Source organism: Ranitomeya imitator, chromosome 1 (genome assembly GCF_032444005.1).
Source record: "Ranitomeya imitator isolate aRanImi1 chromosome 1, aRanImi1.pri, whole genome shotgun sequence".
Lineage (NCBI taxonomy): Eukaryota > Metazoa > Chordata > Amphibia > Anura > Dendrobatidae > Ranitomeya > Ranitomeya imitator.
This window is the reverse complement of record NC_091282.1, coordinates 849,135,578-849,152,165: the sequence shown is the minus strand read 5'-3', so window position 1 is coordinate 849,152,165 and position 16,588 is coordinate 849,135,578. Positions and strand designations below refer to the sequence as shown.

At 42.3% G+C, this 16,588-nt stretch overlaps 1 protein-coding gene across 1 annotated transcript in view; it reads left to right on the top strand.

Moving 5' to 3' along the window:
• Positions 1–4,325, top strand: part of LOC138651263 (lysine-specific demethylase 4B-like) — a 102,399-nt gene extending 98,074 nt beyond the window's left edge. The window contains exons 21-22 of the mRNA XM_069741332.1: positions 308–400; positions 3,303–4,325. Of these exons, the coding sequence (XP_069597433.1) occupies positions 308–400; positions 3,303–3,464 (255 nt within the window). The 3' untranslated portion in view covers positions 3,465–4,325. The remainder of the gene's footprint in view (positions 1–307; positions 401–3,302) is intronic.
• Positions 4,326–16,588: the final 12,263 nt, after the last annotated feature.

The following is a 16,588-nucleotide window of genomic DNA, read 5'->3' as shown; positions in this document are numbered from 1 at the left end:
GTGAGAGGCTCTGGACTGGGGTCTAAGGGGTATCGTTTCTCCTTATGGAGAGTGACATACCAGCTCTGGCTAAATCCAAGGGTTTAAGAAGTTTTATAGTTTTCTATATCTGCTCCAAAATTGAGTCATTACCTCGCCTCGCAGATTAGGCCCTCATACAGTGCGCTTAACAAAAACATTGAAACTGTCCAGCGCGTAATCTGCATCATCATGAGATAAGTGACACGGCCTCTGAAATGCCATCCTGGTGTTTGCTGTATGTTTGCATTTCCCTCTTGAATCTGGACTGACGCTGTGGTTTGTGCAGGTGGAGTTTGACGACGAATCCCAGTTAATGTTAAAGCGCAGTGAGATCTTTACGTTAGAAGAACCTCTACCAAAAAGAGTGAAGTGCCGCTTGGTAGGTGTTTTTATGTGATTACCACATATGTTTAGTTACATTTGAAAAAAATAATGCCTTTGAAACGCTCATTGCCTATCCACAGCATAAGGATGTACTCAGTATGAAAATTAGTTGGGTTTCCAGGATGAAAAATCTTCAAGCCCAAAATAGTTTTAGTGATGGCATGTCATTGGCAGCGGATCCATGTCATAGGGTGCACTCAAGCAGGCCTTTTTTTATTTTTTATTGTACCCTCTGTTACCAGTCATTAGTATGTATGTGTAGCGAATGAAAATACTTTCCGGTCACTGTCTTCTCCCGTTTCCACCGCCACTCCAGTCCTCTTCCTGCATCGAGAGACCAACTGGCAGTTGTGACTAGCTGGTTAGCTACAACTACAGCATAGGCTCTGTGGAATGGAAGTCAATCTCTCAATCTAAGTGTACGAGACTTTCAACACGGCTTTTGTAAACTTAAATTAAGAAATGAACTAAGGGTCCCACTTTGTGAGAAGTAGAAAAAAAAAGCTGTGGTCATGTGATGCTGAAGAGGACCAGAGCAGCGTTGGAAACGGCAGAAGACCGCTACAAGTAAGGAATTTAATACACGCACTACACATTTTTTTATTTTTTAAATGTGGGTGCTAAATTGACCAGTAGATAGGTGGGTGTCCAAGTCGTGAGGTCTCCATCGATTGCTTAGAAAACTGTTCAGAAGTGCTCAGCAACTGCATAGACGTACTATTGAGCTCATGCAGGAACTTCTGAGCAGTGCACTTCTGAAGAGTCTTCAGAACAATCATTGGGGGATTCTTGACCCAGAAACCACAGATCTATAGAGCATTTCACCACCTATTCCAGTTTTTAAAAAATATTTAAAATGTACGCACACTTAAGGAATGTAGGTTGCAAGATTCGGGCCTACATGGATCAGACTTGTTTCCTTGCACTTCTTACAGATGCTCAATTCAGTTGACGCCTTGGAGATTTGGAGGCCAATGCAACACTTTGACGTTTGTCACGGTCCCCAAATTATCCCTAGACAATTATTGATTATCTTGCTGAGAGAGGTTGCTGCCATTAGGACATACAGTTGACATGTAGGGGTGTACTTGGTCTATAGCAATATTTCGTAGTTTCATAGTTTTTAAGGTTGAAGGTAGACATAACTCCATGGAGTTCAACCTATAACCGAACGATGAACAAGTGGAAAGCAAAAATACCATGGGGCAGAAGCCAATTGAGCCATATTGGGAGGAAAATTCCTTCCTGACTCCACATACAGCAATCAGACTAGTTCCCCTGATCAATGTCTTATCACAGAATCTAGTACCCATAATCTGTAATATTATATTTATCGAGAGAGACATCCAGGCCCTCCTTGAACTTTTTGTAGTGAATCTCATACAGTGGGGGAAATAATTATTTGATCCCTTGCTGATTTTGTAAGTTTGCCCACTGAGTAAGACATGAACAGTTTATACTTTTAAGGGTAAGTTAATTTTAACATTGAGATAGAATATCAAAAATTTATACAATATGAGTTTCTGGATTTTATTTTCATTTTACAGTGAGAAATAAGTATTTGATCCCTCTGGTAAACAAGACGTAATACTTGGTGGCAAAACTCTTGTTGGCAAGCACAGCAGTCAGACATTGTTTGCAGTTGATGAGGTTTGCGCACATGTCAGGAGGAATTTTGGTCCACTCCTCTTTGCAGATCATCTCTAAATCATTAAGATTTTGAGGCTGTCGCTTGGCAACTCAGAGCTTCAACTCCCTGCTTAAGTTTTCTGTGGGTTTAAGGTCTCGATACTGGCTTGGCCACTCCGTGACCTTAATGTGCTCATTTTTTATCCACTTGCCTTGGCTGTATGCTTTGGGTCATTTCTTGTTGGAAGACCCAGCCACAACCCATTTTTAATGTCCTGGTGGAGGGAAGGAGGTTGTCACTCAGGATTTTACGTACCTGGCTCCATCTATTCTCCCATTGATAGGGTGAACTAGTCCTGTTCCCTCAGCAGAAAAACACCCCCAAACCATATTGTTTCCACCTCCATGCTTGACAGTGGGGACGGTGTTCTTTGGGTCATAGGCAGCATGTGTCTTCCTCCAAACACGGCGAGTTGAGTTAATGCCAAAGAGCTCGATTTTTGTCTTATCTGACCACAGGCGTTCATTGGCAAACTTCAGACGGGCCTGCACATGTGCCTTCTTGAGCAAGGGGACCTTGCGGGCACTGCAGGTTTTAAACCTTTATTGCATAATGTGTTACAAATGGTTTTCTTGGTGACTGTTGTCCAGGTGCCTTAAGATCATTAACAAGTTCCCCCCCCCCCCCCCCCCGTGTAGTTTTAGGCTGATCTCTCACCTTCCTCATGATCAAGGATACCCCACGAGGTGAGATTTTGCATGGTGCCCCAGATCAATGTCAATTAAGTCATTTTTCATTTCTTCCATTTTCTTACTATTGCACCAACAGTTGTCTCCTTCTCACCCAGCATCTTACTTATGGTTTTTTAGCCCATTCCAGCTTTGTGCAGGTCTATGATCTTGTCCCTGACATCCTTATAAAGTTCTTTGGTCTTGCCCATGTTGTAGAGGTTAGAGTCTGACTGATTAATTGAGTCTGTGGACAGGTGTCTTTTATAAAGGTGACTATGTAAGACAGCTGTCTTTAATGCAGGTAACGAGTTAATTAGGAGCGTCTAACTGGTCTGTAGGAGAAAAAAATCTTAATGGTTGGTAGGGGATGAAATACTTATTTCTCACTGCAAAGTGCAAATAAATGTATATAATTTATACAATGTGATTTTCTGGATTTTATTTTTGATATTCTATCTCTCAATGTTCATTAACCCTTCAAACCCATGTAATTCTTATTCACTTATGGCTTGTTTTTGTTTTGTTTTTCTGCCAAGTCTGTCAGCACTGGAGCTCCTTTGGAGGAGGACAAAGAGGATGCACAGATGAACAAGCGCCCAAGGGTCACAAGTCCGACTAATGAAGAGCCTGATAATCAAACTTTATTTGACCTAAACAAGACTCCTGTAGAAAACTCTGCCCAGTCTCCTGGTGTTTAGGGTCCTTGCCGCCCATCTAACTTTGAACACTTACGTTGGCAAAATTCTTTGTATATTTCAAACTCCAGAGTGGATTCAAGGACCTCTCAGGCATTTGCAGAGTGGAGATGTGAAGCGAGTCCTGTACGGCAGTATAAAGGGCCAAGTACTGCTGCCATAAATACTCGTAAGCCGAGGACATGAATTCTCTAGGTGCTACGGTTAAACTGCATATAAAATCCTCTCTTTCTATTTTTCAAACTTTTCAAGAAACATTTCAGAATAGCTTTAAAATAATAAGAAGAGAGAAATGAAATGTGATTTTATTTAATATCTTGGTAAAAAAAAGAAAAACATCAACTTTGAAAAACATTTGAAAACCTTTTTAATTCATGGTTCATCTGATTGTGATAACCGGGATGGGAGCTGATAAGAAACAGTGTTGTCATGATTTGTTTACTACCGCTATGTAAAAGAACTTTTTTTTTTTCCTGATTCCACCCAAGTTATTACACTTGTGTTAAAAAGTACTGGGTGTTCGGAGGATTTTAGGCAGAGTCTGCAAGCAAGGTCCTTGTGTAATCATGCATGACTTTTTTTTTTATTTTTCTTCCTTTCCTAAATCACCTGGTGTTGGGATTCATGGACAGGGCTTCTGAGAACCTTAATGTATATTGCAAAGTGTAATCCTCGGGAGACTTGCAGCCTGCTGCATGTCCTCATATTTTATTAGTTAGGGGAAGATGCATTTTCTTTGTGTCATGGTGTTTTATTTTGTGCACTAATCATGATTTCCAATTGTTTATTGAATAATGTGCTGTATTATCATGGCCTTTTTGTAATTATAAAATAAATCAAGTCACTGGATACCATTTCATTAAATATGTTTACTTTCGTCATTACTACTTATTAAAAAACACCTTGTTAAAGCGAGCATGTCAGGTGATGGTCCCACAAGCCCCTCAAACCATCACCATTACGTCCTATACCAAATATGCTGAGTGATTGGACTAAAGTATTTTGGGGTTTTTTTGCACACTTATCTACACCTGAGTGAGACTTTGTATGAATCATTTAGGGTTACATTACTAAAATGGGGCAGTTCACTTTGTCATTCCTTTCTCTAAAAAAAAAAACTGACTGCTGATCAGTTGATTGCAGGATGTCAAGTCTCAAAAACCACTAGTGATCCTCTAGATCACACAGATTCCAGCCTTCTTTCAAACCTACGTAAGCCTTTAGAAAAATGTAACCACTAAGATGTATCCAAAAGAAGAAAAATCACATCCCATACAGCTTTGCTGATTTTGTCACCCATTGCTGGTGGCCAGACAGAAGGAGCCCTCTCCCTCTGTCAAACAACCAGACTGCGCTTACTATTTTCCACAGCATTTATAGTGTTGAACTACTGAGATTTGGGTTCTCTTACAGGCACAATGTCCGCTATCAAATTGCCGCAATTGTATTCTTGGGCTGTGTCGAACTATTAAGGTATTTTCAAGGCGTTCGATCCTAAAACTGATCTGATATTGAGAAGTAATCTTTAAAGATCACCCTTCACAATTTCTCTGGTCTGTACTGCAATATTCTCTCTATAATACCACTTCTCTCAAAACAGATTTATTATCATCCCGTAATCATATTAACCCTTGGTGGATGCCAACCCTATGTTTTGTGGCCCAACTCAAGTTTTATTATCTCAGGTTCTTCTTCCATGACATCCGGTCAACATCTCCTATGTTGATTCATGCACCAGGAGAGAAATTGAACTGAGCATGTGTAAGATTTCGGCTACAATTCTGTCACATCAAGTGTGCCGCAATGTGTGTCTTGCAATGATTGAAAAATACAGTGGTTCAAAGTCCGCGCTGCCCAACGTCCCAAAAAATGCAATCACACACGGAGGTGAAGCATGAATGCGGTTTATTTTTCATCACATTTCAAGGTTTCCAAAGCTCTGCATCATGACCAAACCACAACGATTAACTGTCAAAACCCAGATCAGGTGAACGTACTTATAATATCTTATACCATTTTACTAGCAGATAAGACCCTATTTGTTGTTTTTGTCTCTCTAGCTTTATCGTTAGTTTTTGCAATGTGTGTCTTTACTGTCTAGACCAGGGGTGGGGAATCTTTTTTTTTTTTTGGCAAAGGGCCATTTGGATATTTATACCATCCTTTCGGGGGCCGTACAAACTCCACCCACATTGTACATCCTGACTTTGGCACTGGTGTCAGGACGTAATCTTTCATTGCATGCCCTTCAGTGTTCAGCAGTGAACACTGCATGTGTGTGCTAACAGAGCAAGAAGAAATTAATGAGCTGGTGGCAATCAAAATTCAGCTCCTTGCCCAAGAATGCAGTCCCTGAGAATCTGCTCGGGGGCCTAATAAAAGGTCATCGAGGGACGTAAATAGCCCTGGGGCCTAAAGTTCCTCACCCCTGGTCTAGACCATCGATCCCCAACCTTTTTGACCTTGAGAGGAATATTCTGCTCTAAGAGAGGGTCACGAGCCACATACAGCTCCCACCCTCCTGACAGTAGTGGTAACTAGGGATGGGGGAACCCGAACTGTAAAGTTCGGGACCGTACCGAACGGTCACACGGTCTCGAACACGGGTTTCCATGGGAAACTCGTGTTACAGTTCGGGTCCAGTTCGGGCTGTAAAACAAAGCATAAAATTAATAATAAACATTATAATTATACTTACCTGTCCAGTGACGCGTCCTCCCGTCCTGCTGTCTCCCGGCCGCTCATTACCTTCTGCCGGTATTCACTGCACCCGGCAGTCTTCGGCTTTTTCCAGCAGTGTTCGTGTGGTGACGTCACCGCACGAACACAGCTGGAAAAAGCCGAAGACTGCCGAGTGCAGTGAATACTGCCAGCAGTTAATGAGCGGCCCTGCAAGTGGATGCAGCCGGGAGACAGCGGGACGGGAGGACTCGTCACTGGACAGGTAAGTATAATTATAATGTTTATTATTAATGATTTGCTTTTTTTTACAGCCCTCCACCCCGCCCCATCCCATATATGTAAAGTCTGAGTTCGGGGTTCGGATGCAAGTTCGTGTCATGTCCAGCCCCGAACTCAAACTTTACAAAAAACTCGGGCGAACCCGTCGATTCAGAACGTCGGGGGGTTCGCCTATCACTAGTGGTAACCAAAGCCCCCATTAGGAGGATAATAATGAAACCTTTTCCACAGAAATCTACCCCCCTTCCTAAGCAGAATACCAAGAGCCAGAGGTGCCTAGAATACCCCCATTCATCACTGCCAACACACTGTTGCATCCAGCTTCCAACACCTCCCCTGACAGGTACCATCTTCCTGTCTTCAGCATACCATGCTTAAATTATCTCAAAGCCCTAAGACCAATATATGTGCACCCAGATCTGCTCTTCTGTGCAGAGCTGCTTACAAAATTCACCATTTTGAGATTTGCTCTTCATATCTATTTGCTAGACCTGGAGCTAATGCACCAAGCTGGCAGGCAGCTGTGAGCTACAATTTATGGACTGCAAGCCAAATGTGGCTCCCGAGTTACAGGTTGTGGGGGCCCCTGGTCTACAATATAAGCTGCTATGGCTCCACCCAAATGATTTTATTATGACAGGATTGCGTGCTTATCACAACTTCACTGCACTTTGAGTTTTTTTTTTTTCCCATTTTCCAGTACGTGTTAAAATGAATGAATGACGTCATTCAAAAGTTCAACTCATCCCACAAAAAAAGCCCTCATGTCTATAGGTACAGAAAAATAAAAAAAAAGTATGGCTTTTGGAGGAAGGGGAAGACAAAGGAATATCAGGAAGGGGTTAAAGAGAATGTCTCATAAGAAAATCAACTTTTGTTTAAATCAGGGTTTGAGGTTTTTTGTTATTTTTTGCATTAAAAGTTTTGGTTTTTCGTTTTTTAATTTTCCATATGCTGTTCTACACGCCTCAATATTCATCGGAATGTGAATTTGGAATGAAAAAAATCTATCCTAGAATCATTTTCATGAACATTTTAATAGAGTTCTGTCTGGATAAATTGCTCTCTAGGCATCTCCACTACTCAAGATAGAAATTGCAACGCCAAGCAGGTAAAATCATGGAGTTATGGAAATCATAGAATCGATAGACATGTTCATGTTCCAAAGACATACTGATAGGGAATATAGATTGTGAGCCTCAACAGGGACAGCGACGATAATGTGTGCAACCTGTAAAGCGCTGCGGAATATGCTAGCGCTATATAAAAATAAAGATTATTATTTATTCATGATTAGCAAATGATGGAAAAATAGAAATAAAATTCATAAAACTTCTCGATTTATTCATTGAATGCCACATGCAGAATTACACGTTCTTGCACACCTTGGCAGGTATTAATGAGGTTATTTATGGTTGTCCTTATTTAAATTTTTATAAACGTTTTATTTTAGGACAGATTTTTTCATTCCACTCTATTAAATTGATTTCTGAATTTGATAGAATATTATCTATTAATATAGACTAACTTGTCAGATCACGCACCTATTTCCTTGTCTATAAATCCCTCTCCACTAAAAACACTTTTTAATTGGAAACTAATCCCTTTATGACCTTTGATGTATCCATACGTCCAGGTCGGTAAGTAATTGACAAACTTGGACGTATGGATACGTCAGGTACCGTGCACACGCTATCGCTGATGGGTATCAAGGTGTGATGGCGTACCCGAACAGTAAAGTTCGGCATCTGTACAGAACACCTACTATGCGGGCATTGACACCGAACACGTACTTCACTAGGAAGTCCATGTTACTGTTTGGGTGCGTCTGCCCGAATACCGGGAAGTTTGTTGTGCTGTCATGTGCATGACAGCGCGGCAAAACATTGCTTCTGATCAGTGGTGAAATCACCGCCGGTCAGAGAGCCATGGTTCCTACGCTGTCAAAAGACAGCGTGAGCGCAAGGCTGTTACCTGAGGCATAAAGTTTACCTCCAGTCACTGGTGTCAGCTGTTGGGAGTACTGCTCCCATCAGCCAATGCCTGCTACCGCTAAGGCCGGGACCACACTTGTGAGAAACACAGCCGAGTCTTGCATGTTAATACCCAGCCCTGCCGCGTGCACTCCGGAGCAGAGCGTGCGGCCGCATAGCAATACATGGAGCCGTACGCTCCACTCTGGAGTGCAGGCGGCAGGGCCGGGTATTAACATGCGAGACTCGGCCGTGTTTCTTGCATGTGTGATCCCAGCCTTAGGGCTCATACTCACTTGCGTGAGACTTGGATGAGTCTCGCACCGCAATACCCGGCACTGCACCTGGCACAGAGGAGCGAAGCGTGCGGCTGCATGTATTCCTATGCGGCCGCACGCTCCGATCTGAGTGCCGGCAGAAGCCGGGTATTGCCATGTGAGACTCATCCGAGTCTCATGCAAGTGAGTATGAGCCCTTATAGTGAGAGCAGGAGCAGCTGATGAGAGTATTCATCAGCCAGCTCCTTCACTGTAAATAAATAAATGTAAAAAAATAACCGGCTTGGCTTCCCCTGTATTTTTGATAATCAGCCAGGCAAAACTCAAAGCTGGGGGCTGCAATCCTCAGCTGGTTATCAAGAATGGAGGGGTCCCCATGCCATATTTTTTAATTATTTAAGTAAAATTTTTTTTAAAAGGGGTCCTCCCCCCCCACCCCCACATTTTTGACAACCAGCCTTGCTAAAGCAGACAGCTGAGGGCTTGTATTCTCGGGCTTGTAAGGGCCACGGATATTGATCCCTTAAGCCTAAAATAGCAGCCCGCAGCCACCCAGAAAAGGTGCATCTATAATATGCGCCACTTTGCCTGGCTCTTCCCCCTTGCCCTGTAGCGGTGGCAAGTGTGGTTCATATTTGTGGAGTTGATGTCGCTTTTGTATTGTTTGGTGACATCAAGCCTACGGCTTAGTAATGGACACCTCTCCATTACTAATCCTATTCTTGTAATGTTAAATAAAGACACAGCCAGTATAAAGTCTTTTATTAGAAATAAAACACACTTTTACTTTTCTATTTAAAAATAACAAAACAGTTATACTCCCCAAAAGCCCATTCCACTGAATTCCTCGTCTTCTGTAATAAAACAAAAATAAAAAAAAAATATCCCTCACCTGTCCTACATTCTGTCCCTCGCCATAAACTGTTCCCAGTAGGTCATGACACCGGCAAACCATAGCCGTAAATTCTGCAGTATAATATGGATCTCCTTCCCTTCTGAGCTCTGCACTGTGCCTGAAAAGTGTTTCCCGATTACATGTTGGGAATTTTTACAACAATCTGAGGTCCATTTTTTTATATTAGCCCTTAGAATAATTAAAAAAAACTTGGGGCTAAAACAACATTTTAGTGGTAAAAGTAGCATTTATTCTTTCTTCATGGCACAATGGTATAAAATTCTATGAGGCACATGTGGTGTCAACATGCTCACTGTACGACATAGATGAATTCATTGGGTGGTGTAGTCTGTAAAATCAGGTCACTTATGGGGGTTTCTGCTTTTTTGGCACCTCAAGGACTCTACCAATATGACATGGCACCCTCAAAGCATTCACAAAATTTTAACTCCAATATGGCGCTTCTTCCCTTCTGAGCTTTGCACTGTGCCTCAAAAGTAGTTTTTGACCACATGTGGGGTATTGGCAAACTCAGGAGAAATTGCACAGCAATGTTTGGGGTCCATTTTCTCCTGCTATCTTTGTGGGAATGAAAATAAATTAAGGCTAAAACAGTTTAGTGGGAAAAAAAAATGTTGTTGGGCATTGTTGCCAAAAAGTTCGATTTTGGTTTCATCTGACCAGAGCACTTTCTTCCAAATGTTTGGTGTGTCTCCCCAGGTTGCTTGTTGCAAACTTTAAACACTTTTTATGGATATCTTTGAGAAATGGCTTTCTTCTTGCCACTCTTCCATAAAGGCCAGATTTGTGCAGTGTACGACTGATTGTTGTCCTATGGACAGACTCCCACCTCAGCTGTAGATCTCTGCAGTTCATCCAGAGTGATCATGGGCCTCTTAGCTGCATCTCTGATCAGTCTTCTCCTTGTTTGAGATGAAAGTTTAGAGGGACGGCCGGGTCTTGATAGATTTGCAGTGGTATGATACTCCTTCCATTTCAATATGATCACTTGCAGTGCTCCTTGGGATGTTTAAAGTTTTGGAAGTAATTTTGTATCCAAATCCAGCTTTAAACTTCTCCACAACAGTATCACGGACCTGCCTGTTGTGTTCCTTGGTCTTCATGATGCTCTCTATGCTTCAAACAGAACCCTGAGACTATCACGGAGCAGGTGCATTTATACAGAGACTTGATTACATACAGGTGGATTATATTTATTATCATTAGGTATTTAGGACAATATTAGATCGTTCAGAGATCCACAATGAACATCTGGAGTGAGTTTGCTGCACTAAAAGTAAAAATAATGCACGCCCCACTTTTTTAAGGTTTTGAATTTCCACAAAAATGTAAAATAACCAACACATTTCGTTCAACTTGACAATTGTGTTCCACTTGTTATTGATTCTTCACCAAAAATTTACATTTGGTATCTTTATGTTTGAAGCATGATATGTGGGAAAAGGTTGAAAAGTTCCAGGGAGCCGAATACTTTCGCAAGGCACAGTGTATCTATCTATCTATATATATATATAATTTGTCTAAGGGTCACTTCCGTCTTTCTGTCTGTCTGTCCTTCTTTCTGTCACGGGTATTCATTGGTCGCGGCCTCTGTCATGGAATCCAATTCGCTGATTGGTCTCGCCAGCTGCCTGTCATGGCTGCCGCGACCAATCAGCGACGGGCACAGTCCGATTAGTCCCTCCCCTACTCCTACTGCCCGCCGCCCACTCCATACTCCCTGCAGTCAGTGTGCCTGGCGCCCGCTCCATACTCCTCGCTCCATACTCCCCGTAGTCAGTGTCCCCGGCGCCCGGCCCATACTCCCTGCAGTCAGTGTCCCCGGCGCCCGCTCCATATTCCCAGCTCCATACCTCCCCACAGTCAGTGTCCCCGGCGCCCGCTCCATACTCCCTGCAGTCAGTGTGCCTGGCGCCCACTCCATACTCTCCATAGTCAGTGTGCCCGGCGCCCGCTCCATACTCCCTGCAGTCAGTGTCCCCGGCGCCTGCTCCATACTCCCCGCTCCATACTGCCCGCAGTCAGCGCCCGCTCCATACTCCCCTCCGGTCACCGCTCACACAGGGTCAATGCCAGCAGTAACGGACCGCGTTATGCCGCGGGTAACGCACTCCATAACTGCTGCTATTAACCCTGTGTGACCAAGTTTTTACCATTGATGCCTATGCAGCGTCAATAGTAAAAAGATCTAATGTTAAAAATAATAAAAAAACAAAAAACCTGCTATTCTCACCTTCCGTCGTCGGACGATGCGCTCGCGCCGGCCGCCATCTTCCGTACCCAGAGATGCATTGCGAACTTACCCAGAGGACTTAGCGGTCTCGCGAAACCGCTAAGTCATCTGGGTAATTTTGCAATGCATCCTGGGAACGGAAGATGGCGGCCGCATCACACAGCTTCGCTGGATCCCAGGGGTGAGTATATAACTATTTTTTATTTTAATTATTTTTTTTTAACAGGGATATGGTGCACACACTGCTAAATACTGCGTGGGCCGTGTTATATACCTATGTGTCTGGGCAATATACTACGCGACTGGCCAATATACTACGTGACTGGGCAATATACTACGTGACTGGGCAATATACTACGTGGCTCTGTGCTGAATACTACGTCGCTGGGCAATATACTACGTGGCTGGGCAATATACTACATGACTGGGCAATATACTACGTGGACATGCATATTCTAGAATACCCGATGCGTTAAAATTGGGCCACCATCTAGTATCTATATATCTATCTATATATATTTATATATAGTACAGAGCAACACTTTGGACACACCTTCTCATTTAAAGATTTTTCTGTATTTTCATGACTATGAAAATTGTAAATTCCCACTGAAGGCATCAAAACTATGAATTAACACATGTGGAATTATATACTTAACAAAAAAGTGTGAAACAACTGAAAGTATGTCTTATATTCTAGGTTCTTCAAAGTAGCCACCTTTTGCTTTGATGACTGCTTTGCACACTCTTGGCATTCTCTTGATGAGCTTCAAGAGGTAGTCACCGGAAATGGTCTTCCAACAATCTTGAAGGAGTTCCTAGAGATGCTTAGCACATGTTGGCCCTTTTGCCTTCACTCTGCGGTCCAGCTCACCCCAAACCATCTCTATTGGGTTCAGGTCTAGTGACTGTGGAGGCCAGGTCATCTGGCGTAGCACCCCATCACTCTCCTTCTTGGTCAAACAGCTCTTACACAGCCTGGAGGTGTGTTTGGGGTCATTGTCCAGTTGAAAAATAAATGATGGTCTAACTAAACGCAAACCGGATGGAATAGCATGCCGCTGCAAGATGCTGTGGTAGCCATGCCTTCAATTTTGAATAAATCCCTAACAGTGTCACCAGCAAAGCACCCCCACACCATCACACCTCCTCCATGCTTCACAGTGGGAACCAGGCATGTAGAGTCCATCCGTTCACCTTTTCTGTGTCGCACAAAGACACGGTGGTTGGAACCAAAGATCTCAAATTTGGACTCATCAGACCAAAGCACAGATTTCCACTGGTCTAATGTCTATTCCTTGTGTTCTTTAGCCCAAACAAGTCTCTTCTGCTTGTTGCCTGTCCTTAGCAGTGGTTTCCTAGGAGCTATTTTACCATGAAGGCCTGCTGCACAAAGTCTCCTCTTAACAGTTGTTGTAGAGATATGTCAGCTGCTAGAACTCTGTGTGGCATTGACCTGGTCTCTAATCTGAGCTGCTCTTAACCTGCGATTTCTGAAGCTGGTGACTCGGGTAAACTTATCCTCAGAAGCAGAGGTGACTCTTGGTCTTCCTTTCCTGGGGTGGTCCTCATGTGAGCCAGTTTCTTTGTAGCGCTTGATGGTTTTTGCAACTGCACTTGGGGACACTTTCAAAGTTTTCACAATTTTTCAGACTGACCTTCATTTCTTAAAGTAATGATGGCCACTCGTTTTTCTTTACTTAGCTGCTTTTTCTTGCCATAATACAAATTCTAACAGTCTATTCAGTAGGACTATCAGCTGTGTATTCACCAGACTTCTGCTCAACACAACTTATGGTCCCAACCCCATTTATAAGGCAAGAAATCCCACTTATTAAACCTGACAGGGCACACCTGTGAAGTGAAAACAATTTCCGGTGACTACCTCTTGAAGCTCATCAAGAGAATGCCAAGAGTGTGCAAAGCAGTCATCAAAGCAAAAGGTGGCTACTTTGTAGAACCTAGAATATAAACATTTTCAGTTGTTTCACACTTTTTTGTTAAGTATATAATTCCACATGTGTTAATTCATAGTTTTGATGCCTTGAGTGTGAATTTACAATTTTCATAGTCATGAAAATACAGAATACTATATATATATATATATATATATATATATATATATATATATATATATATATATATATATATATATATATGTGATTGTCACAAAATTCACATATCAACAAACAGTTGATTTCTTTCAGTTCTTCCATACAAAAAGTGAAAAATGTATATATGTGTATATATATATATATATATGTATATATATATATATTTATATATATATATACATACAGTTAAGTCCATATATATTTGGACAGATACAACATTTTTCTAATTTTGGTTATAGACATTACCACAGTGAATTTTGTATAAATAATTTTATTGGTCACAGCAATAAAGATTAAAGGTAAACATTACAAACTGGTAAATCTGTGCAATGGTAGGCGGTAATTACAAGTCGAACAAGAGGAGCATTGTTGCATCAATTAAATCTTATACTTTAACTGTCTGGTTAATAATGCTATTGGCTGTCCCGAGAATATGAGATAATAATAATAGAAAACATCCGGGATAGTTGGTAACCATTGATATGTTCTTTTGTATTCATTTAAAATACTATATATATATAATCAAACTGGATATGGGGAAGACAAACACAGAAAGTCAGAAAAGGGGAAAGGAAGAAGGACAAGAAGAAGAAGGGAGGGATGGAAGAGGGTGGGGGAAATTTGGGGAAGGAGTGTGGCTGCCTCCGTACCCCAGCGGACAGAACACACGTCAAGAAACGGCCCGGATGTACACGAGAACAAACTATACAATGTGTCGGGTTCTGGAAACCCAGAGGTCTAGTTCACGAGTTTCCCTAAAAGCGATCCAGGGGGCCCATATAGGTAGGTTTTTTCTGCGTTACCTGGTGACTGGTTTATCAACTGCTCCATTCTATAGATGTTATTAAGTTCTGCCACAAATTCTGTACGGGAAGGAAATTTTTCTTGTTTCCAAAACCGAGGAATTAGATTTCTGACTGCAGTAAGAAAGTGTCTAAGGATGCCCTTCTTGAACCTAGATATTGACAATTCGCATAGAGACAACAATGCTATACTTGGTGAAGGTTGGATCTGTATGATAGACAGCTTGTTATGAAGTTCAAAGACAGCCAACCACAAATCCTTTATGGGGGGGCAGTCCCACCAGATATGCATGTAAGAGCCAGTCTCCATTAGACATCTCCAGCAGGTGTCAGGGGTCGTGGGGAACACCGCATGCACCATGGAGGGGCATCTGTACCATCTTGCTAGAATCTTATAGCTCCTCTCCTGTGATACCGCGCATAATGACGATCTAGACGAGAAGAGAAGAATTTTTCCCCTGTCTTCAGATGACAAGGGCCTTCCCAGATCGCCCTCCCATTTCGAGAAAAACAATGGCCAACCCTGCAGTGGAGCCCTCCCCTCTTGGAAGATTTTATACAGCAGCGAGACAGTATGATCCGGGGGATTTGCTGATATACAAAGCATCTCAAAGGGAGTTAGCGGCCTGCTAATATTGGCTTGTTTAGAGATTGAGTGGATATAACTTTTTAGTTGTTCATAGAAGAACCAATCAACAGATTGTGATTCCTCCTCTGGGAATAATTCCCGAAGGGACTTCATCCCAGTTTCTTTTAAGTAGTCATGGATGATGGGATTGGAATCTTTTCTCTTATGTAGAAATGTCTCTCTATTCAGCCCCGCCGGAAAAGCAGAATTGTCATAAATTGGAATTAAGGGGCCCGGGAGAGTTGTGATCTGAAGGTCTTTGTTTCGGTTTTTAATAAGAAGCAGTATGTTTCGTGTGAGGAAGGGTATGTAAGTGCCTGATCCTAGCCCCCTGCCTCCTGTCCAAAGAACAACTCGGGAGTCGCATCTGTTAAGATCGTTTTTTAGGTTTACCCATTTTTTGTTGTTTTTACTGTGATAAAGGTCTAGAATACAAGTTCCCATTGATGCGTAACTATAAATTGCGAGATCCGGGAGACCCAATCCACCCGTCAGTTTAGATCTACTTAATGTTGTATATGAAATACGTGCCCGGTTATGAGACCAAATAAAACGAGTAATCATTTGTTTGAGGCGGGAAAAGAAAGAAGCCGGTAGGTATAGGGGGATTGTTTGAAAAAAATATAAGAGGCGAGGCAGGAGGTCCATCTTAACTGCATTGATCCTACCCAGCCAGGACAATTGGAGCCTGTGCCATTTCTCTAAATCTGAGTTTGTTTTCTGTAGGGTTGGTGCTAGGTTGGTTTCGAACAGCTTAGATGTTTTGCTTGTAATTTTAATACCTAAATAAGTAAGGGAATCAAAGCACCATTTAAATGGGAAGGTCTACCTAAGATGATCTACCAAAGGTAGTTGGAGTGAAATGTTTAGGATTTCGGATTTATGGGAATTTATTTTGAAGTTGCTTAGAGATCCGAATTTATGTAGCTCCGAAATGATATTTGGTAGACTCGTAGAGGGGGCCGTAATATATAACAGGATGTCATCTGCAAAAAGCGCTAGCTTATGTTCTTCGGAACGAAGTTTTATACCAGTGATTGATGGGTTGTTTCTCAAGGCCACAGCTAAATGCTCCATTGTTAGAATATATAAGAGGGGAGAGAGAGGGCACCCCTGCCTTGTACCATTCCTGACCGGGAACATTTCCGATAATGTGCCATTTACCTTGACCTGAGCACTAGGGGAAGAATATAGGGCGGAGATCCTACGCAGCATGTTCTC